The sequence below is a fragment of the Epinephelus moara genome, chromosome 22 (genome assembly GCF_006386435.1).
Source record: "Epinephelus moara isolate mb chromosome 22, YSFRI_EMoa_1.0, whole genome shotgun sequence".
NCBI classification, from domain to species: domain Eukaryota; kingdom Metazoa; phylum Chordata; class Actinopteri; order Perciformes; family Serranidae; genus Epinephelus; species Epinephelus moara.
In genome coordinates this window covers 9370275-9396828 of record NC_065527.1, presented here as the reverse complement: position 1 = coordinate 9396828, position 26554 = coordinate 9370275, and the positions used below count along the sequence as shown (strand labels likewise).

The following is a 26554-nucleotide window of genomic DNA, read 5'->3' as shown; positions in this document are numbered from 1 at the left end:
TGTCTGGAATCTATGTAAGCAGGGCAAACCTGTGTACTTCAAAATATGGTTATTTATCCCAAGTCATATTGTTATTGCAATATTCCACAACAAATATCACATGTTTGCCTGATATCGTACAGCCCTAGTCAGGAAGCATTTTGCATTCCACACCATAGATAAATGGAAGACATTGCGTGTTTGTTAAATTTAGTTTGAACTTGATGTTTTGATGCTGAATGGTGCAGTCCGCATTCAACACCACTGCTGATAAATAACCTGGTCTTATTCAAGGCCTGGTCCACATAGCGTGTTCGCTGTTCAGAGTCTGGGAAGCAAAGTTGTTACAGCAAAACCAGAGCAGCAAATGAAAGATTTCTTGAAGGTGTAATAAGGCAGGTTTTGAAACATTTTCCACTTTTAGTTGACTAGTGTTGTGGTTGCTGAATCATGGTTGTAAGGTACCAAAGGTTGGCACTGAATGCTTGATCAGTTTCTTAGTCTTGTTTTCTTATTCTCTGTTACGACAGTGCCTGATTTAATCAGAATCAGCTTTAAGTCATGATTGTGTTATTTGTGCTTGTGTTTTTTTGGACAAACTTCTTGTGAACTCTGCTTTGTGCTAATTGTCAAAAAGGCTTAGTGAGAGAACTGCTACACTATTGAGCCTCTGAGCATCGAAGCAGATCCAGACTTCCATCTTGTACTAGTTATGTAAACCACTGCAGATGAATTAGGTATTTGGCCTGCACACTGGCTTCTTTGTACGGCACTCCATAATACCAAACAACAATATGAGCCACAAAGTCACCATATAATCCAATGAGAGGTTTAGATGGTATCAGACTGATTCCAGGAGAATTTCTGCCTTTGTTGTCATCGACTTAGCGCAGTGTCCATGAGCATTGTATGTGGGATTTACTAACTGTCAGTTCCTGGATCTGTGGTCAGATCAGAGGGAGTGGACGTTGATAAGTGGCTTAACAGTGCCTCTGTTTCCTGATTCCCCAGGATGCACTGCTGGACCGGTCCCAACCCTGGAGCACTCAGCACATCCTCATCTGCTGCGTCTGTCTGGGAGACAACAGCGAGGACGCAGATGAGATCATTCAGTGTGACAACTGTGGGGTGACTGTGCATGAAGGTAAGATGCAGACTTAGTACAATACACAAGTATGTCACAGAGGTACAACAGACTCATTCATCTCTATTAATTCATAAAATGATACTCCTCTGAACTGTTGAAATCCTAAATCCAAAAGTCCAACTAACTGAAAACAACTAGACTCACAAGTCAGTCTTTAGACGCTTTGCTTAACTAAAGACTGATGTCTTTCTCCCTGATTTTGTGTTTAGATGGGCGGATACAATTTCAGAGGTTAAAAAAAACTCCCTACATTGCAGAACCAATAGTAAATCTGCAGGGCGGTCCTTCGGTGGCTCGCTGAACTCTTGTGCTCGTAAACATAGTCCGACTGCGTTAAAAGTTTTAAACAAAGTCGCTGTAAGTCCTTCATTTCCACAGTCTTGTGGACTGAGCACACGTTTGATAAAACGGAGTTAAATCTCTTGGCATCCATTTTCAAGCTCTCTGTGTGTTTGTTTCCTTGCGGACGAGAAAAGGGGGAGCGCACATTTCCGGGAGGGCGTGTCCTTTTCAAAAATGCAAGAGGCGTGGCTTTGTTGCCGGTGTTAAACACACTTTAGAAAGGAGTGTAGGGTTAGCTAGCTAGCTACTGAAGATATAGCCTACTGAATGTATACACATGCTGCTTTTGCTTTTTAATGATTATAACAGTGGGAAAGTAAGCAGGGAAACTTTGCTGATATTCAGCCAGCTGTGTGTCATCACATTGTGCGCAGATGGACGTAGTTTAACTTCCCCTGGAGATCCCTGCCCATCCGGCGGCGGAGGTCCGGGTGCTGGCAGCGGCACAGGGGTGAAGCCAAACACTGTTCATCTGCACACACTGCGATGCCACACAGCTGGTTCAACATCAGCAAAGTTTCCCTTTATATTCATTGACTTCTGTGGTGATCAGCAGTGATGTGGTGGTTCACTTTTACACTGTGATCTGTAGCCTATAGTTCGGCTTTAGCTTCTAACTATCTTTGTCTTTTTAACCTGTTGTTGCTGCTGAGTCAGTTTGACATCCTGGATATATCCTTCAAACACAGACTGTAGACCCCTTCTCAGGGGGTGCAGTTAGTTACAGTGTGGGCTCCGTGCTTACTCTAACAGCTTGTCGGACCATCACAAAGGGGCGGGGCTTAGTGAAAGGTCAATCGCATGACTGAGGACTGAGACCATGACAGAGAGACACAAGGATTGTGTGTGTGATAGAGACAGTTACAGAGAGATGGGAGCAGAACGTTGACCATTACATGCAGTGTTTCTGTTAGTTATTAATAACTTACTCAGGATGCTGTTTGTTTTCACTGTCTGCTGCAACCTGTGGTTTTTATACACCAGTGAATTTAAAAAGAAAAAGACAACTTTTTAATCATGATGGCGGGCTCAGTGGTCGATGACTGACTGCCATCAGCGATGGATGATGGCATCCTCCATCGACCCAATCCTAGTTTAAACCTGTGTAGTTTTTTAGATTTTGACAGCACCGGTAGTCAGACGGTCAGTACTCCCAGGTTGTGTGTCACTGCCAACAAAGTCTACCAGATAAAATTCATTTTGCACTTCATTTAGTGTGACTTTATATCACTGAAAGATAAAATGTGATCACACTATTTGTTTTTAGTATCATCACTTTTTGACGTAGTGGTAATAAGACTTAATTCATTGTAATCATCATCATGGAGAGTTGTAGTGCCTCAGTGAGTCAAATGAAGTGCAAGCCATTGACATCATGTTGCTTTCCAATGTTTTGGATGTTTTGTTAGCATTTGACAGTCATGCCTTTTATCAGCACTTTCTGACTGGCTGAGGACCATTACCATACAGTTACATTATGACTGACCAATTGGCAATCAGTATGTATCACTATATAGCAGGCTATTCAGACAGCATTAGTTCTCAGGTACTCACCATCTCTACCCACTAACTTACCCACTGATTAGTGTTCTGTTGTTTTATACTGGTGTTTTTGAACAAACAATAGTTATATCCCTGGAAGCTGTGTACTCTCACGAAACAGATTGTGTCTGTAAAGAGACACATGTTTAACGTGAGATCCTACACGCAGCTCATGTGATGCACCATGTGTAGATACACATATGTGTTATCTGAATAACAACAGGGAGGAAATTTGTATATGTCAGCCTTATCTGGTAACATGTAAAATTGATTCCCTTCTCAGGCATATTCTGTAGCAACCTGTAGGATCATGTGTTGTTGTATTACTACATCAGGAACTATGTCACAGGGGTTGAGAATTTATGAGCAGGATGAGTGTGACTGCTTAGAAGCAAGATCAATGACAATGTGAGTCATCTCTTTTGGATTACTGCTGTCCCAGATAATCCATAGTTAAGGCTGGCCACGCGAGGTGGATCTATACGACACCAGTAATTTTAAATCATGTAATTTATTAACTTTTTTCTCTTTATACTAAATTCAAAGACAGATTAAGAAGAGCTGTCTTTTAAAACCCGGACAGAAAATGTTATATAGTACAATAGGTTAGCTTTTCCACATGCCAGTGCAGCATGTGCCATTCAGCAAAAAGTGTACTGGTTTTTAATTTTAATGAGGATATTAATTATACTGAAATGATTAGTCAAACACTTGACAGAAAAGGATTTAATTTAAGTCTTTGTTAAGTCTTTAAATGGCAGATGTTCACTGATTCCAGCCTCTCAAATGAGGTTTGCGGCTTTTCTTCATTTTGTAAATTGTAATTTCTTTTGTGTCGTTTTTGGAATATGGGTCAGAGCAGAGGTAGCGTTACATTTTCTTTGTATCCAACATTTTGACAAACAAGGTCGTGAAAATTATAATCTCTTATCCCCCATCATTTAATCAGGGGCATTAAGAAAAAAGATGACCAGGGATACTGACCATGCAAGGACATTTCAGACACTCAGCTGCTGTTACATTTTGCAGTGGTATGTAGCAACATAGCCTACTAATGCGATGGCTAAAACCAGCTAGACACTTGAGATTGCAGATAGACAATAGCTTATTAATATGCACACAACAATAACTGGACAGGGGTGTGAATCCTTAAAGTTACGGTAGATTGCCCTCAGTGTTCTAATCTGTCAAAATGACGGATGGCCTTCAGACTTTTCCGTCATTGTCAAACAAAATTAGTCAGTGACGGAAAATATTTGGTTGACGTTACCTCTGAGTCAGAGCAAACAAGCAGTTGGAAGACTAGTGATCATCATTGTCCAAAAATCTTTAGAACAAAAACAGATGACACATGGTGTCATTTGACGCCAGTAACACTGGATGTGCCACACAGAACTAGTCGTGATAGTTGAATTATGCAGGTCATTCATGTAGTTTTGTTAACACTCTTTCTTTCATCATCTTACCTTCATCAATACAACTAACCCAAGAGTACAAGAAAAACGAAGTGATTTTCTATTGTTATACTTACACTACAGTGCAACTACAGAGCAGTCGTCTCCAACTTAACTCCTATACCAGCTCTCTGTATGTGTCAGAGTCCTACATTTCACCTGTATGACTCATGTTGTACTGCCTTAAATAGCATCTAACATCATCATCATCAAGGATCAGAAATAAAAACTAATAGTTCACTAATAAAATCCTGAAACCTTGTAAAGCTCTTCTTCTGATGCACTGCCTTGCCCTCCTTTCTATTCACTCTCAATTGTTTCCAATTGAGTTTTCTTTGAATTGCCTTTGTAACCAAAGTGGAAAAATCCTCCGGTGCTGTATAGCAACTCAATGTTCGAATGGGCCTCCTTGATCAGAGATTCAACCTATTAGTGTGTAGGGGGGAAGTCGCTTTTGACAGTGGAGTATTTAAAAAATAGGTGGAGTGTGTCCTGACATAGAAAACAAAATTCACAGATGACATGCATTATGTACTTCTGGTGTGTTTCCCTTTACACCTCACCTTGTGCCACAATAATTTGTATCCTCCAAGGCAAACTAATGCACTTGTGTGGGGTCACCATTAATTGTTATTCCCCCTGACATAGTTCAAATAAGGTGCAGTAATTTATTTATTTGGCACATTTAATATACAGTGTTTTATTTGCAACAAAAATGTTATAATAAAGTAGCACTGTAATATTGAGCACTGAATACTGGCAGATAATTAGGTTACATAATCAGCTACCGTATTTATGTATGCCAATAATCACACATAACACACATAAAATCACATCACACAAATTCACAGCGTGCACTGACACAGTCCACTATCACTGTGATTGGCTGAACTGTATCAGGGTTAAGCCAGAAGCAGCGAACACCTTTGAGGTGCAGTTAGATTATCTCAGACACTCTCTTATGACATGCACACACACACACACACACACACACACACAAGCTAACACACACACGCACACAGACTATAGGGTGGGAACCATCCTAATCACTGATTCTCCATAGGCAGGCACAAGATATTAGGAGCAGGTCTTAAATTTATCTTGTTCGTTTGGTTGGTTGATATTTTCTTCCTCTGAGACATGTTTAATCTCCCTGAAAAGACACAGAAGGGAGACTAAGTGGTTTGCAGAAGAGGCTCGAGAGAGAGGAGGCAGTGGCAGCGCTTGCGGCCAGTTCCTATCTTACTCTCCAAGGACATAAATGGTCTCGGGCAGTAAAATATGAAACTTAATTCGAGCACTAGGTTTTGGGTTGTTGTGTACTTTTGTTAAAAATAGATGGATCTGTTGTGCTACTGGAGGTTTAATTTAATCGCTCATATATATTTTGTTACAACATCTGATCTTATCTTTGATATTTACAACACAGAACTTTATCTCCAGGATTTCTAGTGTATGAAATTAACACCATCCACAAGCAAATGCTGGTAAACAATGCAAGCGGCTGGGAGATTTGCTTCGCTTTGCAGGCCACGCCCCTAAAAAAATCTGAAACAAAACAAACAAACAAAAAAACTGTGGTAATCTATTGTAAAATGTGACCAATTACAGCCATTAATTTTGCACCCTGTGTGTAATGGTTAATGACTACATTCAGAAACTAGAATTACTGCCTCACGTTTGGATGCCTCCGCCAACCAGTCTAGATGCAATTTACATCATGTCTTTCAAGACTCATAGGCTTTGTAGCGATAACAGTAGAGGATGCTTCAAATATGTTGCTACAGATAAGCTAAAAATTCTAAAACACAGATGCTTCACACATATTTAACCCAGCAGCACTGAAAATCTATACAATCACCCTAGTTTCAAGGTAGACACTCGATAAGTGTCACAATCAACCAATTTATTATGTGACCAAATGTCTCCCTTTGTGTTCCTGAGTTTTGATGTTGAGTAGCAGCCAGAAAAGGGTTTTAGCAGAACATTATGATGTCACAGCGAAGCTAACCTTTGACCCTTTGGATATAAAATGTCATCACTTTACATTTTATCCTATCAGACATTTGTGTGAAATTTTCCTCATAATAAGTGTATGAATTCTTGGACAAATATGTTTTGTAAAATCACAGTGACCTTTAACCACTGAAATCTAATAAGTTCATTGTTGCATTCACGTGGACGTTCGTGCCAAATCTGAAGAAATTCACTCAAGCTGGTCTTGAAATATAATTTTCTGAGAATAAGACCAATGAGAGATCACAGTGACCTTTGACCTTTGACCACCAAAATATAATTAGTTAATCCATGAGTCCAAGTGGATGTTTGTGCCAAATTTGAAGAAATTCGCTCAAGGCGTCCCCGAGATATTGCGTTCACAAGAATGGGATGGACGGACAGACAACCCGAAAACCTAATGCTTTCGGCCACAGCTTTTGCCGGCACAAATGTTTTCCATTTTCAATATTCACACATATTAATTGAAATGTCACCAGTCATGTTAACATGAAATTATCCAATAATTGCCACCTTAGTTTGGTGGAGGGGTTTGTGTACCCATCATGACCTGGGAGCTGTGTTGTCATGGTAGAGTCACCCAAATAACAGTTTCAGTTGAGGTGGTAGAAAAGAGAGAACAAGATAAAATGTATTTAAGGAAGATTCTGTTTATTCACTATCACGGTAAACTACCCTCTTAAGGGTAACTGCTGACTTACTGATGCATGCAGATAGTGACATGGGCTCTGTTTCACTAGAATTATTTCTCTTTGTTGGTCAAAATAAGGAAGCACCTCAAGGTAAAGAATCAGGATATTGACAGCTCTATTTTCTCATTTGAATACTTGCGAGCAAAGTGATAGTACTGATGTTGGAGATAATATCATGCACCTCTGCTCTGAAACTGTACTCATAACCTGTTAGCTCATTTTAGAGATCACAAGTACCTTGTTCAAGGTTAAGATAAGGTCAAACAAGGATAGACTTTGAGGCAGAGATGAGAGATGAGCTGTCAGTATCTGGAGCTCCTAAAAGTCAGTCTTGCTGCTCGACTTCACTCCTTCTCTTTGTTCTTGCATTCACACCACTGTCCGGACACCATCACTCCCTCTCAGATGAGAGGAGAGACTGACATGAAAGGTAGGCACAAGACCTGTGAAAGAGATCAAAAGTTGGAATAAGCAGAAATCCACAAAGCAAGCATCTACACAGAGAACATAGAGGAGTCCTGTTCTTACCAGCCTGCCTTTTGATTATCAGACTCTCGCCAGTCATACAGACATCATTACCATACCAGGAGTTCCTTTTTTTATTGCCTTGACTGTAAATGCCAAAGAATACCCTTTTGTCACATCTTCTTTTATTCAGTAGTCTGTACATCCAGGCCCCTTATTTTGTCATTAAAGGGCAACAGATTGCTCTTACCAAGGATAGGTTACTGTAGAAAAGGTAAATGTTAATAATACATCACCATCAAGCTGTCATCCTTTTCTGATCCACTGATGTTAACGTAATGTTGAATTTTACACTCAAATTTTAGTTGAATGTACTGTAAATTAAATTATTGCCTCAAATGTGCTCAATTCACTTATGCTGGCAACTTACTTGTTCAGTTAAATACTAAGAAAAGTCTGATGTTATTCTATATATTCTGAAGTAGCCAGTACCTCACATGGACAGACAAAAACCAACATCTTTCTTTTGGAGTTGTTGGTCTAGATTGTGACTTTGCGCCTGCTTCTGACTAGGCGTAAGATTTACACCCAGTCTTAGTGAGAAGAAGGCTTAAACCTAGATGGTGCAACTGACAGAACTATTAGGTCGTGTTTGAAACCCTAATGACCAACCTAGCATAAAACAAGGCGTTGGCCCTTTACTGTAGGTGCAACCCAAGCAGCTGTTTTTAAAGTAGCTTTCTTGACATTTTGTTTACATTGAATGAATGATGCAACAAGTATAGTAACCTCAGTTAGAAGGCTAATGACCAAGGCAAAATTTGATGATGCTGATGGCGCTTCTTTACCTTATACTGATATAAACCAGGGTCTACTGATCAATGGTAATCGCTTTGTCTGTTTGTCTTTGTACCGATTAATTGTTTAGTCTTTAAAATCAAAAAATCAGTTAGAAAATACTGAAGATGCAAATTTTCCCCAGAGCCGAAGTCTGTATACAGTATTCAGATTGAGTTTACTATCATAGAAGACGCAATGCTTAGATTTGAAAAGCTGGAACTAACAATTGTTTGTGCTTTTGTTTTGTTAAAATGACTTTAAATAATCGATTAACAAAATTGTTGCTGTCTTAAAATCAACTATACATTTCTGATTTGGTGTAATGGACACACAAATGGAAATCCCTGAATAAAGTGTCTTATTAAGGTGTTTTGTTGCCTTTTCATAGATGATCTAACAGTGGAAAAATTCCCATAGGTTGAGAGAGATGTGGTGACTATAGAGGCTGTAAAATAGGAATCACCTCACGAATCATCCTCCATTCAGTGACCATTGTGTCCTTTATGGAAACATCTGCATTCATTGTGTTTCATCACTCGTGTATTCATCCTTTTCTTTTAATTGGTCACCTATTTGTGTTATTGGGTGTGTTGAGCACTAGCCTATGCATGATTAGTAAGAGACTGCTGCCAAGTTGAAATGATGAGCCATCAGTGTGCTGTCAGAAAAACAGATGGCTGGTTTATTTACTTGAGGTGCTTTTTAATGGGATAAAAAAACCCATGGGAACCTTCTTGCGTTACCTTTACTGTATATCTCCTTACACACATGATTCCATATTCTTACTCTGGGATGCATCCATTCATTGGTTAGCTTTTGTCACAGGCAAGCAAACAGTAATTTCTATTAAATCTCAATACAGTTAAAAGTACTTCTCCTGGTTCCGTCAACTCTACCTTGCCCCTTCTTTTTTTCCTGCCAAGCTCGTCATTTCTGACAAGGATAATCTTTCCTTCAGGGATTATGAAGATATCCTGTAGTCATCACTTTTTGTCAGCTTAGCTCATATTAGCCAGCAACCCGTGGCTTAACAGTCTGAGCTTTGTATCTCAGTTCAAAAGGAACACCGAAGATTTGTGCCACGGTTCAGCCATAAGTCGGTTAAACCAGCATGGTGGTCGTTCACCACCCCCAGTTCCACGGTTCAAAGCCCTATCAGTGAAGATGAAGCGCCCAACTGTTGCCAGAGGTATTTCAGTAATACCTGTCTTTAAGAAAATAAACATTGAGTGGAGCTATATTGGAGCTAGCAGGACTTAGCTGCCTGTCCTTGCCACATGCTGTTGAGAACAATGAAGGTAGGAAAAGGCAGTTGTTATGTTCACACCATAGGTAGTTAGATTTTGAGTAGTTCTTCCGTTTTTGAGGTCAAGATGAATTCCAGCTGTAACTTAATTGCCCCAGTAGAATAAAAAGTAGCTTGATTGGTCTATCCTGGCTTTGAGTTGATCTCAAGAAGAAACCAGAGGCCTGTAAAAACAGTGGATATACCCGACCAGCCACTGAACAGCAGTTCAAAATTAGTGATTCACCATGACACACAGCAAATGGTCTCGCAATCAGAAAGGACATGGACCTACCAAACAAAGTGTAGAGCTGAATAAACAACTCCATCTGCCCCAGTGTTTGCTTTCGATGGGCGCCCGACTCCCCAGTGTGGCACACAGTGACGGGCATGCAGAACATTGAGCTTTTGATTTGTGAGTCTTTCCCATTGCTTAAAAAGCCCGAAGGCTGGTTGACTGAATTAGGAGTTAGAGTGTTATCTCCCCAGTGGAGGCAGAGTACTGATTGCTGCCCTCATTGGTAGTGAAGAGCACGTCTGCCTGGTGTAATAGCTGCCATAGAAACCACATCAGCCAAGTAATTGTTTAGGCAACCTCAGAAAATTAAGAGGACAACATTAAAATTCTTTCGCTTGGCTTCTTCTTGCTTCTCTGGGGCTACATTTTTTATCAAATGTTCAATTTGAGGCGTTGCAGCGTTACAGTAGATTGACAGCTCTGGACCAGAGCAGACCAGGTCTGTTTCTTACTTTTTGTCATATACTTGGTTCTCAGTGTTTGAGTAGCAAACTTCAGGCTTTCATGTACTATACATACATACAATCAACATCCTGACACTGTTGTGAAGTGTCCCCGTTTTGATTCAGTTAAGTATATGCAGTAGAGCAGTGCTTGTGCTGACTGGTTTCAGTTATGTCTTTCTACTTTTAAACACAAAGGCAGAAGTAAAGCCACAAATCAAGAATTGCCAACTGGAGACTGTTTTTACCTTCTCGTTGCTTTGTGTTGTTACTTCTGTTGGCAGTGAAAGGCAAAACAAAGCTATAGCAGAGCAAGAGGCAAGTCCATGCAATCATCTCTTCCCCTCAGGTTTGAAGATTGATGGATTGTGTCATGCAATTGAAGAATGACATCACTCAAGTCTGCATAATATTTCTTGAATGTGTGACGCCCCCAAAGAGGAAAACCTGCAGTTGAATAGTTTCTGTCTGTGGCAAATAATTTACTTCCTACATACAATTTGTAATCAACTCAATTACAGTGGGTTTTATACGTTGTCTGTTATTTCTTACAGAAGTACCTTTATGTTTACTATCTGAATTCCAGTTTATTACAACCTAGTTTTTATATTTGTAGATCTGGCCATCGTTTCTAGTCTTTTTTTTTTCTTTTCTTTTTTTTTCTTTTTTTTAGGGCATTTTTTGCCTTTAATTGACAGGGCAGTGAAGCGTGAAGGGGGGAGAGACAGAGGGAAAGACATGCAGCAAAGGGCCACAGGCTGGACTCGAACCCGGGCCGCTGCGGCATCGTTTCTAGTCTTAATAAATTTTTACATCATGTGAATTACTTAGAGCTTAGATCTGGAATGTGGCCTCGTTGCTAAAAATAAGTCTGACGGGGCAAGAAAGATGAGCAGTAGACGGTGAGAGAGGTTTTAAAAGGTTGTTAGCCTTGAAGGTGAACATATTTGAAAGAGAGACCGAAGGTCAACTTTAAAATTATCACCCAAATTGTTTGTGGACAACATCCATCAGAGATAACCCACTTCGTCTGCACCCTGTGCAATAGTAAATCATTGGTGTAGCCCTTTAAATGCTGTAGCCTAAATAGAATAATTGCAATATAATTTAAAAAAAAAGGATTAAAAATAGTTGAAATTATAAACTTTAAATAAATAAACACTAACTGAGCTGTCGGCACTGAGAGCCATGAACAGTGTGTGATGTTTACACCACAGCCCTTTATGAGAGGCAGTGACATGGACATTATTATTATCTTTAATGAGCAATATAAAATGCCATACTGGAAATCTTTTTCTGTGTTTCCAGGATGTTATGGCGTGGACGGTGAGAGCGACTCAATCATGAGCTCCGCCTCAGAAAATTCGACAGAGCCTTGGTTCTGCGACGCCTGTAAGAACGGAGTGACTCCCAGCTGTGAGCTGTGCCCCAACCAGGATGGGATCTTCAAAGAGACGGATGCTGGGAGGTGGGATACAGTAACACATTGACCCAGTGCTCTGCTGCCATTTACGAGACGCAACGAGTGGAACATGTTCAGAAACAAATAATGCCCAATGACCTTAGCTGGTTGAAATGCTGAAGGCAATATATGTACAATTTAAACAGTACATATATTCAGTAGTGGTGAGAAAAGGAAGTTGGATTAAGGAGGAGAGAGAGAGAACTGGCAGAGGAATGAGAGAAGAGGATGGAGGGAAGAGAAGAGATAGAGGAAGAAAAGGAGTGAGAGAAAAGAGTGTGTTATGTGAAGCGTGGAGACTTCAGCCACGTTATCGCTGATAGTGCTCCTCAGCCAGGCTGCACCCGAATTTACTACTTCACTAGAGCATGAAAAACACAGCAAATTAAACTGTGAAGCGGTTGCTTGCTAGAGATGGATATCTTTATATTGGACTTCGGATTCTCTTCCCTAAAGTCCGCATTTGAAATTGTGTCACACCAAACTATAGCTAGAGTCTGGGGCTACATAAATCTATGAATCCATTTCTTTTTGATGTGTCTGAGCAAGTCACTGCAGCCAATTTCATGATATGAAGTTTCTTATTGTCTGCAGTAATTCACTACACTAAATGCAAAAATAACTACAGCCATAGATTTTAATCAATTTGATGGCGCTGCTTGAAGTCAGTGACCAGAAATCAATACATTTTAAATGTCACCTTTTTTAAAACTACTTTTCATCTTGAAACATTCTCAGGGCATGATCTTCATACTAATGTGTTGTAGTTTTTGTTTTGTTTTTTCTCTTCAACAAGCTAGTTTATCAGCCAATCAGATTTCCCTCCTCTTCATTTCCAGATGGGTGCATGTGGTTTGTGCACTTTACGTTCCCGGAGTAGCATTTGGAGACATCGATAAACTACGACCGGTGACGCTCACAGAGATGAATTATTCAAAATACGGGGCCAAGGCAAGTACTCTCTTTACATATTGATGCAGGCTGGATTGAAGGTTCATGTGGATTTAGGTTTTACTCACATGATGAACACCCTGCAGGAGCTACTTTTTGGATTTTGTGTTCAGTCGGTGTATCCTGAATGTATATCCAAACATACTGATTATGTTTCATCATCATTTCTGCTCAGTTGTTGTCAGTGAGAACCAGGGCCGTAATACCCTCTGTAACATTTTCGGAGACCATTTTTAATGGACGCCTTCTTTCTCCCAGGAGAAATTTTTTGAAACTGAACAGCTATACAAACCATTTTTGAGAATTTTGAAACAAAATGCCAGTTCTCTGAAGAAAATTTAGGATTCTCACTTCCACTGAAAACACTTTAAAGTGTAACTTTTCAAAGACTGTTTAAAAATGTTAATTTTTGCTTGTGAGGCATTGTATAAGACATGAATTTGAAGCTGAGGCACTTCAGGAATCAAAGCACTGAAAGGGTTCGAAGTGTCAGTGGAAGTGTTAGGATTAAAAGGCGTTAAGGTGTCAGTTGAAGGTTAATCACCGCAATGAGCTGAAGTCTCAAGTGAAGTGAAAGTGCTGAAAACACTTAAAATCACCGAACACAGTTGAACTCTTGTTTGAAGAATGAGATTAAGTTGAACTTTAGGTGAAGAGTAAAAGATAAAAGCAGTTGAAATGTCAGTGTGAGAGCTTCAGGAAGTGGGATTGTCAGTTGACGTTAAAAGCGTTCAAGTGTAAGCAATGAAAGCAGTTGAACTGTCGTTTTGCCCTTGAAATAACGGTTGAAGTGTAAGTGCAGGAGAGTTGTTTTGCATTTATAAGTGTCCAAAAATAATTGAAGTGTAAGTTGATATGCAAGTTTTTACAGTAGTTTGTATATAAATAAGTGTTGCTTGATGTTGTTGTTTGATGCGATGATGTGAAAGCAGTTGAAATGTCGGTCAAATGTTTTCAGAAACATATGTAAGTGCATTGTTTAGCCGTAAAACGAAAAAGTTGGTCCAGCGTGTGGGCAGTGTCTTGTGTTAGCTTGACTGTTTTCAACATGGCAGCCAGGTCACAAACTCTCATTTTACAGCTTTACAGTACACTAAAATATGTTCCTGAAACATTTGAGACGAGAAATAGATGAAACAGCAACAGAATCTTGATTTATATTTGATCTGCGCTGCCTAGTTTGACATTTTGACCACAGTTCACAAGCAATAACTGACCTGACTGACAGCTGCTCTCTCTGAAAATGACCCGTGATTAGAGTTTCATAAGTCTGAAAAACAGCTAAACAGAGGTGCAGTGGTCTAGTGTTCTCTCAGACTTGTTGAATAACAATGAGCTCAGTGTTAATTGTTAGAATTAAACTGCCTACAGGAGCTTTAACACACTGTAGTGCCACTGGAGTCATTGCCTTCAGTGACCAGTGTTCGCTTTCTCCTTAATGCTGCTACAACTTTAAGTTATCTTGTTGTATTCTGTTGCATTTAGGAGTGCAGTTTCTGTGAGGACGCTCGCTTTGCAAGGACCGGTGTGTGCATCAGCTGTGATGCAGGAATGTGTCGCTCCTATTTCCATGTCACCTGTGCACAGAGGGAGGGACTCCTGTCTGAGGCTGCAGCAGAGGAGGTGAGTACATTTCTAAGGGGTGAAAGACCAGAGTTGTGAACTGTGGATGGCACTCTTACACTTATCCTTCAAAAATGGCTGACTCACTGTCAATGACGACACATTCCCATCCCCTTTAGCTCACCAAGCTAGCTGGGTAGCTAACTCAGTCAGCTCAGGAATTTTGAGTGAAGAAATTGTAATTGTATGATACCCTCAGCTTCATTATTTTACAGGATGACTTGTGATGTATTGTGTGAGTATTCAACAAGAACTGGAGCATTGACAGTGTCCATTTTGCTGGACAGTTCATTTATGCACCAGAAATCACCTGCCTCTGCCCAAATAAGCATCCAGAGAAGTGCCTGCCCACTGCAAACCACTTAATCCACTCAATCGCACAAAAAGCCTCCTATCAACAAGTCAACATGCTGATAGCATCCATAGCAACAAATTAGGTTTAAATGTTTCCAGAAGGCCAGCAGCTGGAAAAACTGCCTCTGCGTTTTGTATTTTTTCCTCCTGCGACAGAGCGAGGGATGGAGAATGCATAGTTAATGCATGCGTCTGTTTTTGTCTCTTCAGGATATTGCTGATCCGTTTTTTGCGTACTGCAAACAACATGCAGACCGCTTTGACAGGAAGTGGAAAAGGAAGAATTATCTGGCCTTGCAGTCTTACTGTAAAGTGTCTCTGCAGGAGAGAGAGAAACAGCTTACCCCTGAGGCTCAGGTAAGTTAAATAGCCACATATCTACAACTGTTAACATGTTATTGTGTCTCTATTCAAATGTGCTCATGTGACTTAAAAGATGAGCTAATGTTTACTTCTTCAGTCTTGGATTACAATTAGGATTATATTTAGGGCAGGAATGAGATGAGTTGAGCGGCACACAGTTTGATATATAAGTATCACTATTTATTATTTGATTCTGTTGGGAGTACGTAAACATGCATGTCTCCCGCCGGCAGGCCCGAATCACTACCCGCCTGCAGCAGTACAGGGCAAAAGCAGAGCTGTCCAGGAACACTCGGCCTCAGGCGTGGGTGCCCCGGGAGAAGCTGCCACGGCCGCTGACCTCTAGTGCCTCAGCCATCAGGAAGCTGATGAGGAAGGCAGAGCTGATGGGCATCAGCACTGACATTTTCCCCGTGGACACATCTGATGCCAACGCCAGCTTGGACGGACGCAGGAAGCACAAACAGCCTGCCCTCACAGCAGACTTCGTCAACTACTACCTGGGTGAGGGAACTTGTATTTTCAGCTTCAGTCACTGCAACTGTGTTGCTTTATTATTCTCAGAATATATACAAATATATATTAAACACTTAAAGAGGGAAAGTGAGTTAAAGAATGACAAAAAATAAACTAGTATTTCCAAATACTATTGATCTAATCTAACCTTTAGAATCAACTAAGAACCATTAACTCTTTTCCTGCCGTTATTTCTTTACCAGTTATTTTTGTGTAACAGTTGGTAGAGACACGTCCATGTCTGAATGGACGGGGAAGTTCTTCCAGATTAGTCCAGAATACAACAACTTGGAAGCTCCTTTTTAGTGAAATCAATGTATAAATGAATAAATGAACAAGTATGCACTACGATCAGAAGCCTACAGAGCCCCCCCCAGAGGTCATTAGTTAAATAAAATGCATGCACATCCATGTGCTAGGGCTGCAACTAACAATTTTTTCCATTGATGATGAATCTGCCCATTATTTTCTCGATTAATGGATTGTTTTGTTAATAAAATGTTAGAAAATAGCGGCACATGCCCTGTGACATTGTTAAATGGTGTGTCTTATTCGACCTACAGTCCAGAAATCTAAAGCTATTCAGGTTATTTTTATGTATAGAGGTATTAGTTTTGGTTGATTTTGAACGCTCATAAACTGGTAGTAACTGCTGAAATACAAAAGGACGCTTTCCTTTTAGTCTGGGACTGAAACTCACCAGATGGAGCACCAGACTAAAATGAAATACCTATTTCAATGTGCTTTCCATTTAGAGATTTGGATTTAGAGATTCAGAGGTTTGTCATGTAAATGTATTGCCTTTTATTTTTTTATTTGCCTTTGCTGACAGACAGCTGGCAAGCCTTTTAAACATGTGGAAACATGTTGCCCACTGCTCACCCTCCAGTCCTCATTAGCTTTGGCTGTTCTGTACTGTGCACCACAGTTGGGGTGAGCTAGCAAGCATTGCCACTCATTCAGCTTTAACTGCTGGTGACGCCATGATTAACAGTTAACCCTGATCATGTTTTTTACTTTTACTACTTTTTTTACTTTTTACTTTTAAAAAAAAAAAAAGGTTTAAAATGTGTGAATGTTGTGTGTATTTTAGTGTATTCTATGTTATGATCATTTCTATAGTGTCTTTGAGTACTATAATAAGCAATATATGAATAAAATGTATTATTATTAAAATGATTATTTGATGATCAAAATAGTTGCCAGTTAACTGTTTTTCTTTTCTCTTCCTTCATTCTCTGTCAGAGCTGCCTGAGGAAGAGCACTGAGCTTAAGATGTAATGCTTATCTGTATTTGCGAACATCCCCTCTTATGGATGTCCTCTGCTGCTGTAATTTATAGATATGCATTTAAAGCATAAAAAAAAATTATAGGAAGAAACTTTATATTATCCGTTTTTTTTTTTTAGATCCAAAGTGTAGTAATGATATGTGGTATCATGATTGTAACTTCAACAAAGCTAAAAGGGTTGTAGTATTTACCTCCACACTGGTGCACAGGGTGCTTAAGTTATTGTGTGAATGCTGTGTAAAGGCATTTTCTCCCCAAATAAATGATTGTGATGCCAGATGTGTGAGACACCACACCAGTAACCTTGAGAGCATACTCCATTAGCCTGCAGCGGAGAGCCTATCTGCCATCAGTACACTCTCTCATGTGCTTTTTCCTGTATATAGATTGTGATCGTGCTATTGATTTTCCTCCCATTGATATTCAGAGCGGAACATGCGAATGATCCAGATCCAGGACAACATCTCCGAACAGAAGAACTTAAAAGACAAGCTGGAGAGCGAGCAAGAAAAACTGCACGTGGAGTACAACAAGGTGAGCAGCACAATCCACACTCACAGAGAATGGGTTGTTTCTGGGGACGGGCTGGTTCATGAATGAATGAATATATATTAGGTTATGTTTCAGGCTTATTATCTTCAGTTTTATGTTAAAAAAAGGGGTTTAATCTTATTTATCTAAAGTTAGTAAATCTGAAAAAAATCCATGATGCAAAATCAGGGTGACAATAGAATTATAGCAAGACTAAAGGCCTTTGCACACCACGTATGTGTTTTTCACACTGAGTCCGATGCATTTATTGTTTTAATTGTTGTGAAAATTTGCAGTACGAGGCAAAATGGAAAGACATATTTGCTCCCTTACCTCTCTGCTAGGATGTTGCCACTCTCTTCCAATCTTTTCAGCACCACGGCTACCTGATTTATGAAATGATACTGTGCAGCTATTAAACTGCGCTGTGCTCTGAGCATCATCATTGCAGTTGTGCATTTCTGGATAGGATAAACGTCACCATCTCTTTGTCATGGAAGATTTCAAGACGGACACACCTCCCTATGTTTCCACTAATTTTTCTTTCTAAAAGATTCGGATGGATGTGAAAAAATACATAAAATCGAACCTGTTCTAAAAACTTAAATGATGCACAAATGTTTCGGAGTCAGTTTAAAAACGCGTTTGATGCAAAGTGAGGTCAAATTTTTATTTAAACGTGCAACAATTTCAGTCGAAAAATATGGACTTGGTGTGCGAAGGCCTTAAGAGTCTCCAGCCATGCTAGCAGCTGTTTGACGTACAGTAGTGCTTTGAGCTAACTGCTAACATCAGCATGCTAACACGCTCACAGTGGCAATGATTTTTTAGCAGGTGTGATGTGTAGATGCTATGGGAATGACAATGTTTTCACTTTGCGTTGATGGTAATGGACCATTGATCATTGAATTGATACATCGATCCAAATCAGTTGATCGTTACACCCCTAATGTCTTTACATTGACAGTTGGCATGTCTTTTGTAATGTTTCTTGTTGCTGTCAGCTAGCTGAACTACCTTTCAGCAGTGCAACAGTGTCAGCATCAGCGGTGGTTTTACATGTGTTCAGTTAAAAGTGCAAGATTAAAGCAAATAATTTAGTGAGAGAATGTGTCAAAAAATGCAATCAATATGTGAGTTTCAAGTTGTATTTGGTAAAACTGTACTTTTTATAAAGTAGGTGACCCTCCTACTTCATTTATGACCTCATTTTTTTTATGGACAGTGTTCACGTTAGCTTGTACAAGTATGTCACCATATTAGATATGGACTTACCATGTTGCGTGATTGAAAAAAAAAAAAAGAATCCTGTGTGAGCCTTTCTCTCGTCTCCTCAAACATGTGACCTCTGAAGAGGCTCCCGCTCCATCTGTCAACACGAGGAAGGGAATACAGCAGCAGAGTAAAAGTCACAAGAGTTAATGTTGCGTTCAGTCTTCTACCGTGCGTGTTAAGCGTTATTAATGGAGTGTGTGTTGCTAATTGCACTGCATGAGTTGCTCTTACATGACTTTGGCCTTGGAGAAAATGCCAGTGGGGGGATGTCATTACTAGTCTGGCTTTGACTGATGTATCGTAGTAAAGGCCAGTACGAGGTTTACTTTATGACACAAGGCTCAACTCTTGCAGATCATGTAAAGTGTTAACATTAGCCAGTTGCACTGACTGCAGAATTGAACCTACGGCAACATTAGTGGCGCAGCCGTGCACATTGTAATGATTATAAGGCTGGGTTATAGTCATCCAAACTGTGACCTGTCCCACTGCTGTTCCACCAAAGCTCGGGAGAAGCTGTTTATTAAATATGATTTTGATTGACCGTCTTTTACATTGCATACACAAAATAAGAAGGATCAGTGCAGTGTGTTTCTCCACTGTCTGGATGGTTAGCAAGTCTAGTAAACTTAATTGAGCTCTAGGGAGTGAAAAGTGAAAGCAGAGCTTCCAGGTTCTGATCCAGATGTAAGAAAACCTAATTTAAAGACACAAAATAACAGAATAACATTACTGTTTATTTAACATTTCTGCTTGCTGCCTTTAACCCTTAATTTGAAACCTGAGCAAATTGGTTTGATTTCTTTCAAAAACATGAAAGGAAGGCAGTGAGCAAGGAAAGAATCAATGACCCAAAATAATTCCAAGTAATTATTCAAAAGAGAAAATTCAAAACATGAAATTTAGTTAAAAAAAGAAACAAATATGTCATAATAGTAATTATGAATATAGTTTTTCCCTAGCTTTTTCCTTTTTTCCCCAGTTGTTATTTTGTTTTTAAATAATTTTGTAGTCTATTATTTTTTTGCAATTTGTGGGACATTTCTTTCCAAGATGCTTATTGCCTTTTTTCCCCCATGAGTTTGAAAGAAATCGCACACATTGGCTCAAGATTCGTAGGTTTACATACTTGCGAAAGGTGTCTGAAATAGGGCTGCAACTAACGATTATTCTATCGAAAAATGTGTTAAAGTGCTGAAAAATGTCGGTCTGTCTCTCCCAAACCCCAAAATTATGTCATCTAATGTCTTATGTCGTACTCACGCCAAAGGGTTTTAGTTCACCGTCATGGGAGAGTGTGTAAAGCTGCCAATATTTGAAAGTAAGAAGCTACAATAAGAGTATTTTGGGGTACTTTTATAGTACTTAACTATGACTCAGACCGATTAGTCGACTACTAAAATAGTCTACGATTATTTTAATAGTTGATTAGAACAGTTGATTGAAAGCAGCATGAAAGAAATTGATGCCGCTCCAGGTTTCAAAGGGAAACAAACAAACACAATTTACCTTTTTCCCTACAAATCCAAGACAGTCGCAGGTTACAGGAGTTCTGGAAAAATGTGTATTTGCTTTAATTCCAAGAATAAGACAAAGGATTGATACTACTTTCATCTCAAAGCCAGAGTCTGGACGAGGTTGGTTTCGCTCAGTATAAAGACAGGGAATGGGGAGAAATAGCTAGGCTGAGTGTCTGACATTTAAAGATACACCTACGACACCTCTGAAGTTCATTAATTAAAGCGCCATATCTCATGTGTTTAATCCACACACAGACAGAACTGTTAAAACAATGTGTTGCAGCTGGTTGATGCACATGTGCAGCATCTTTGGCCACAGTGCACACAGTGAGCACAGGTCTTGTTATAATGTAGGTCACTGTACAGACAAGGTGGTAACCAAGCAACATACTGTGACTGTTTGTCAAGAAATTAGCTCTAGAAAGCATCCTCCACCAAAACCACAAATATTTATTTTGATATTTCTGATAGCTACAGACTAAAGCAAACAAGAGACAAATTTGAGGACTTAAAACTCAACATGACAAAATCAAAACAGACACAACTTGACTTGGACTTCGAACAGCAATGACTCGTGACTTCACTTGGACTTGCGCCTTTTGACTTGAAAGTATTTTATATCTTCCTCAAATGGGTTTGAGTAGGGACTTGTATAATTTATATGCTGTAGAAGATCTGTGTGTGTGTGTGGGTGAGTGCGTGCTACGGGGGCAGAAACTGTGATGCCTTCGCCTTATGTTGTCTCCTCTCCTCTTCTCTGCCGCAGCTCTGTGAGTCCCTGGAAGAGCTGCTGAATGTGAACGGAGAGCTGCGGAGTGAGGGCCAGGCCATGTGGACTCTGCTGGGGGGCATCCTGGGCCAGGTACCACCACCATTACTGCTTCTTCACACACACACCATCTCCTCTTTCTCCCGTCACTTCCAACCATCCTGCTTTCCACACACAAATTAGCTGTTGAGAAAGTTTACAGAACACTCTTGCTCATAGATTTCCTTTTTTAGCGTGACAATGATTTGTGATGGAGAGTTATCCAGATTGCGAGTAGCAACCTGCGCGGTGATACTGCGGTCTGTAATAACCCTGCTTTTTATAAAATCCTTTCATTTAGCACTAACTGATTGACCTGTCATTTGCAATGAAGTCAGATCTGACTGTGGGGAAGTAAAAGCCGTCTACCGCTTCTCGTTCCTATGGCGACCAAGATGTGCCACTAATGCTGATGGGTTGTTCAATAAATGTGAAGCGCAATCTACAAAACAGGACTGAGAGCGCTTGTTTTTTTCTTGAAACAGACTAAAACTTGAATTTACAAACAAACTCATTATGAGAATGTCCCCTAGAAAAAAGTAAATCTGTTTTTTACGTTACACTTTTGTCACATGAATATGGAGACCTGAAGTGTTTGGTGTAAAGTAAAAGAGGCATCATGAAATAAATAATCAAATTAATAAATTAGGTAAATACATAAATTAATTAATATGTTGTTTAAGTATCTGTATGCTATGTAAATAGCACTAACAACAGCAAAAGTGCTGACAGAATAACATTATTACCTGGTGGGAAACCAGAGGATGGTTGCTACGCTTCCACGACCACTCCGCTCTGATATCAGCAGTAACAGTTCCCCATTAGATTCCTGGTCACAACAATAACTTGTGTCTTGACCTCAAAGATAAAGGATGCAGCTAATTCTGACCCTTCACCTAAATTATTCAAGAAAATTTATATCATACCCAGTGTGGCGCCTGGCACAGCAGAGTCACTCCTTTGGGGTTTTATGTATATAAGTACCAGCTAAATCCATAAAAAGCCTTATTAAAAGTATGGTAGTGGAGAGAATGAGCCGTGTAGATAAATGGTCAAATGATGTTAATGCAGTGGCGAGGCAGCAGAATGGACAGGAACTAGAAGGAGACTGGCAGTGAATCTGCAATGACCACCATAAATCACCTAATTATGAACACGCACGATTTAAGTAGCAACATCAGTCACAGCACCGCATGCTTTTGTGTCATCTATCTGCCACATTTTCATCTCCTATTTGTCATCCTGCCCGCGCATTTGCCGAAATTATTGATGTCCCCAACTGGGACTCTCATCCCTCTTCCAGTACACAGTCAGTGCTTTTGTTCCTGATGCTCCTGGAAGTTTAGCGCTCTTGGCAACTTCACAAGAAAACACTCCACTACCACCGGCCTCTATAAAATGCTGTGAGGCTCAAACAGCTACTTGTTGGCAGCTGTTGTAACAGCGATAAATGTCACAGTTTAGTGTCAATCAACAGAAATGTAATTGACAACTAGACCTGCAAGCAGATATCAGGGATCCAAGCTCATTGCATAGGGGATGCACTGATTGGAAAAGCCTATACAGATGCTGAAAATAACAATTAGGCCGATGGCCAATAAGCCAATATCAGTGTTTGTTTTTGTCGTTACATATACCCCATTTTGTACCAGGGAAACTTCTTCATTATAAAACAAATACCTGAACTGTTTTGAAGTCATTCAGCCCTTCATTACACAATCACAAATTCAATCACACAGATGCATGAGATAAGCTTTCATGTAACTTTTCACATGAAAAGCATCTTTTTTAAAAACTGCTTCGAAGACCTTTTTACTGTTTATAATGCATCATATTTCCCTCTTTAATATCTGTCTTACATTGCTGTGAAAACATCAACACATTTCTCCTTAAACATCTGTATTTATTCAAGTTTCTCGACAAAAACGCCATTTTTATTACATTTGAACACATCATGAGAACGTTATAATTTACCCCTGCCCAATACTCTGACCGCATCTTAATGTAACTCAGCGCAACCTTTGTTAGCTGTTAGCTCCGGCCACTGGCTGCTAACACCTAACACCTAACACCTAACACCTAACATTAACTAGCTCTCCTCCTGCTGATTTTTAACAAGGTTTTGTTGTTTAAAATGTGTCATAATTAGGGAAACAACAGGAAACTGATGCACCGACAGTGAGTTTACTGCATCCTGTGGTCCTGAAGGCATCACGGGGAAGATCTCTGTTTGTAACAAAAACATTTTCTATTGTCCCTGGGATGTTGTTACTCCAGGGTGTCTGCGGGGTCTTAAAAAGTATTAAAAGTTGATAAATCAAATGTCGGAAAATGAAGGCCCTTAAAAAGTCTTAATCGCGATTTTATTAAGTATTAAATTTTCTTGGCATTCAAGCTTTGACAAAAAGTATCCATGAATGTATAATTTATTTTCCTCCTCACAACTATTACAAACAACGATGTATAGGTAGACACACTCGGACTGCCACCCGGCGCCGTGCGCGTACCTGTGCGACATCACGCGACAGCGCACCTCCAGGCGCCAATCAGAGGAGCAAAAGACAATAAAAAAATCCTTCTCATCTTATCTGAGTTCTGTTGTATGTTTGTGCTCCATAGATTTAATTGCAAACTACAACTGTTTAGTAAGTTAAAGATGCGTTGCTGCTAAGGACAGCTTGAAGTGGCGATGAGGTCTTAAGGTTTTTTTGGAAGGTCTTAAAAAAGTCTTTAAAAGGTACTGAAATTAATCTCACGATTCCTGCATATACCCTGTACTCTCAAGCCCTACTTTTTAGCCTGCACAAAACTAATGTGACACAACAGAAAACATCGTCCACTGCCATCATTTAGTGTCATCTTGTTTGCTGTTAGGCCAATGGCAGTCAACAAGGTGAATATCAGCCGATACAGATGTTGTCAGATAAATTGGTACATCTGTCTGGCACAATTCGGAGCTGAAGGTGCTATGAGGGCGCTAAGGGCGACCAATAGGCCAAGAGCATCACTGAATCAGTCTTAAACAAGTGACTGTTTGTAGGCTTGGGCAATGCACACAGCTGGTTTTTGCTCCAGCATTGAAACATTGAAGGGCCTTGGCCTTGGAGTCCACAGCTGCACTAAAACTATCCTCAATAAATCATTCTGCACCTGAGTCACAAGTGTTGAAGTATCTGTTAGTTAATGTTCTGTTCTCTGCTACACCTTTACCACAGCATTATGTACAAGTATGGTTATTATCTCCAAGATAGGGTAAAATATTATAATGTGCAGAATGGAATGTGATTATGCAACAGTATAACCAGGAATTACACAAAAGTCACACACGTAATCTGTTGCATGAAATGAAGGGAATTTAATAAAACAAAAAGGAATAGATACCGGTCTCTGAATGAAGATGAAGTTGAAGGTGAGTGGTAATACCAGATTATGTAGCGGAATCAGTGGATCACATCTTCTCAGTAAAATGGTGGAACATTTAAATAATCTCTCAGCCCAGAGAAAGAATAATGCACTTCAGCTGACGTTAGCACACTAACATGGCTGCAGGTTACGATTATTTTCATCTTAATTTTACAATGAATCTATAAGTTGGCCAGAAAACAAAAATCAGAAAAACAAAACATGCCCATTATAATTTCCAGGCATAGCTGCAATACTAGTTAACCTGCGTAACAGTGGAGCACTAAGGCTCCGGATTAGAAGCCAAGTTAGTGACATGCAGTTAAGCCAATTTAGTGATATGCAGTAATAGGACCTGAATGTTGAAACGCAAATGAAGAAGAACCAACTTTTCAGAAACCGACGAGAGTGAGAGAAAGAGAAAAGTGGCTCGGTGTAACATAGGAGGTCCCCCGGCAGACTAGGGGCTGGTACAAGGCAAGCCTGAGCCAGCCCTTTCATTGGTCAAAATGGTTGACAGCTAATTTTTTTGTGAATCAACTAGTCGATGAATTGACTAATAGTTTCAGCCCTAAACTTTGTAAGTCTGTGGTCTGCTTGGTTGTGAGCCTGGGCCCTTTGAGGTTTGAGTTGTTGGAGACTGGTAAGGTTGCAAATATGAGCGTAATGACAGAACGGATGGGCTTCCTTCAGTTGTTGTAAAACTTATGCTGAGTGAATGTAGCTTACTGAACATAAACATCATGACTGAGTTTAAAACAGCTGGCTGTTCTGCTGACTGGTGGAAGGAGACAGCCTGCAGAAGGCTTTTCCTTTAGCCAAGACAAATCAGAATCAAAAGTCTGAGATAAAAGGTAAAAAAAATGGAATCACGACGCACCACAGCTCCGATTGATTGTGTTTAGACTTTGTTGAGAGTGGCTGCTGTTATTATGAAGGCTCTTACCTGCCTTTATAGAGCTTTTACAAACAACGTTTTGTGCCACAACTTCATTGTTTTACTGTATTGAATATGAGGAAAATGCTCAGCAGCAGAAAGTGCCCCATTTGCTCCTGCGCTGTAACGTATTGATGCTTTGAGTTTCCCCAGAGGACACAGCAGTGAGGCAGGGAGCCAGAAGCTTGTCTGTGTTTCCACTCACTATTTATAATGTGCGCCTTTAAACTTCTTCATCTGTCTGATAAAGCATGTTAACAATGTTGAAACTGGCCCTTATCGGCAGTAGAGACACTTCCTCGTGGTCAGATGCAGGCAGGCTGCAGTCCAGGTTGAGGAGATAGCCCCAACAGCCCCTTGTGCCTTGGTCACCCTGTCCCCCCATCTATCAGGCCTCCCCGCAGGGATGCTCCCTCGGCGCCGCAGGCAGAGCGAGCGCGCCCAGATTAGAGCTTCCTCAGGGGAAACCTTGTCTGTTTAGTGACAGACTCGGTCCCTACGAGATAAGTTTTCTAATTAACCTGCGTGGCAGCAATGCACCTGAGATACAGGGGAGAATAAACTGGCTGTCTGATGCTTCTTTTCAGCTGCCACATACAACAAGTTCCCTTTGCTTCTCCAAACAACTCTGGTGTGAGGGAACTTTTACAGCCCTGCTTTGGCTCACCTTTTATTTGGACAGTCTAAACTCTCAGCCGACACAAAGCAGGTGTTCAATGTAGTGTCGCTGGTTTGCAAGCTTAACTCTGGCTTCAAAACTAGCCTACAGTTTCACTTCTCTCTCTGGGATGTGTTAGATTTGGTAAAATTGGACAGACTATTAGATGATTGATTGTTTGCTCTTTTACTGTAACAATGAAATTAAGTCTTCCTAAACCTTATTGGATGAACAAACAACTTACTTAGATGTAATTGCACTGTACTTTCAAGAAGATGGCAGCTGTTCCCAAAATGTTTCTGTTACACTATCCACCAAAATGAGTTGAACATGAACACTAAACCATCCAAGAACAGAAGA

General features: G+C 40.1%; 1 protein-coding gene across 3 annotated transcripts in view; it reads left to right on the top strand.

The window, feature by feature from the left end:
• The window catches only part of phf14 (PHD finger protein 14), a 100795-nt gene that overhangs the window by 7834 nt on the left and 66407 nt on the right, over positions 1 to 26554 (top strand). For all 3 annotated transcript variants that reach the window (XM_050034252.1, XM_050034251.1, XM_050034253.1), the window contains exons 4-11: positions 991 to 1123; positions 11812 to 11971; positions 12805 to 12916; positions 14402 to 14539; positions 15104 to 15250; positions 15490 to 15760; positions 17491 to 17597; positions 21156 to 21251. In XM_050034252.1, coding sequence (XP_049890209.1) covers positions 991 to 1123; positions 11812 to 11971; positions 12805 to 12916; positions 14402 to 14539; positions 15104 to 15250; positions 15490 to 15760; positions 17491 to 17597; positions 21156 to 21251 — 1164 coding nt within the window. The remainder of the gene's footprint in view (positions 1 to 990; positions 1124 to 11811; positions 11972 to 12804; positions 12917 to 14401; positions 14540 to 15103; positions 15251 to 15489; positions 15761 to 17490; positions 17598 to 21155; positions 21252 to 26554) is intronic.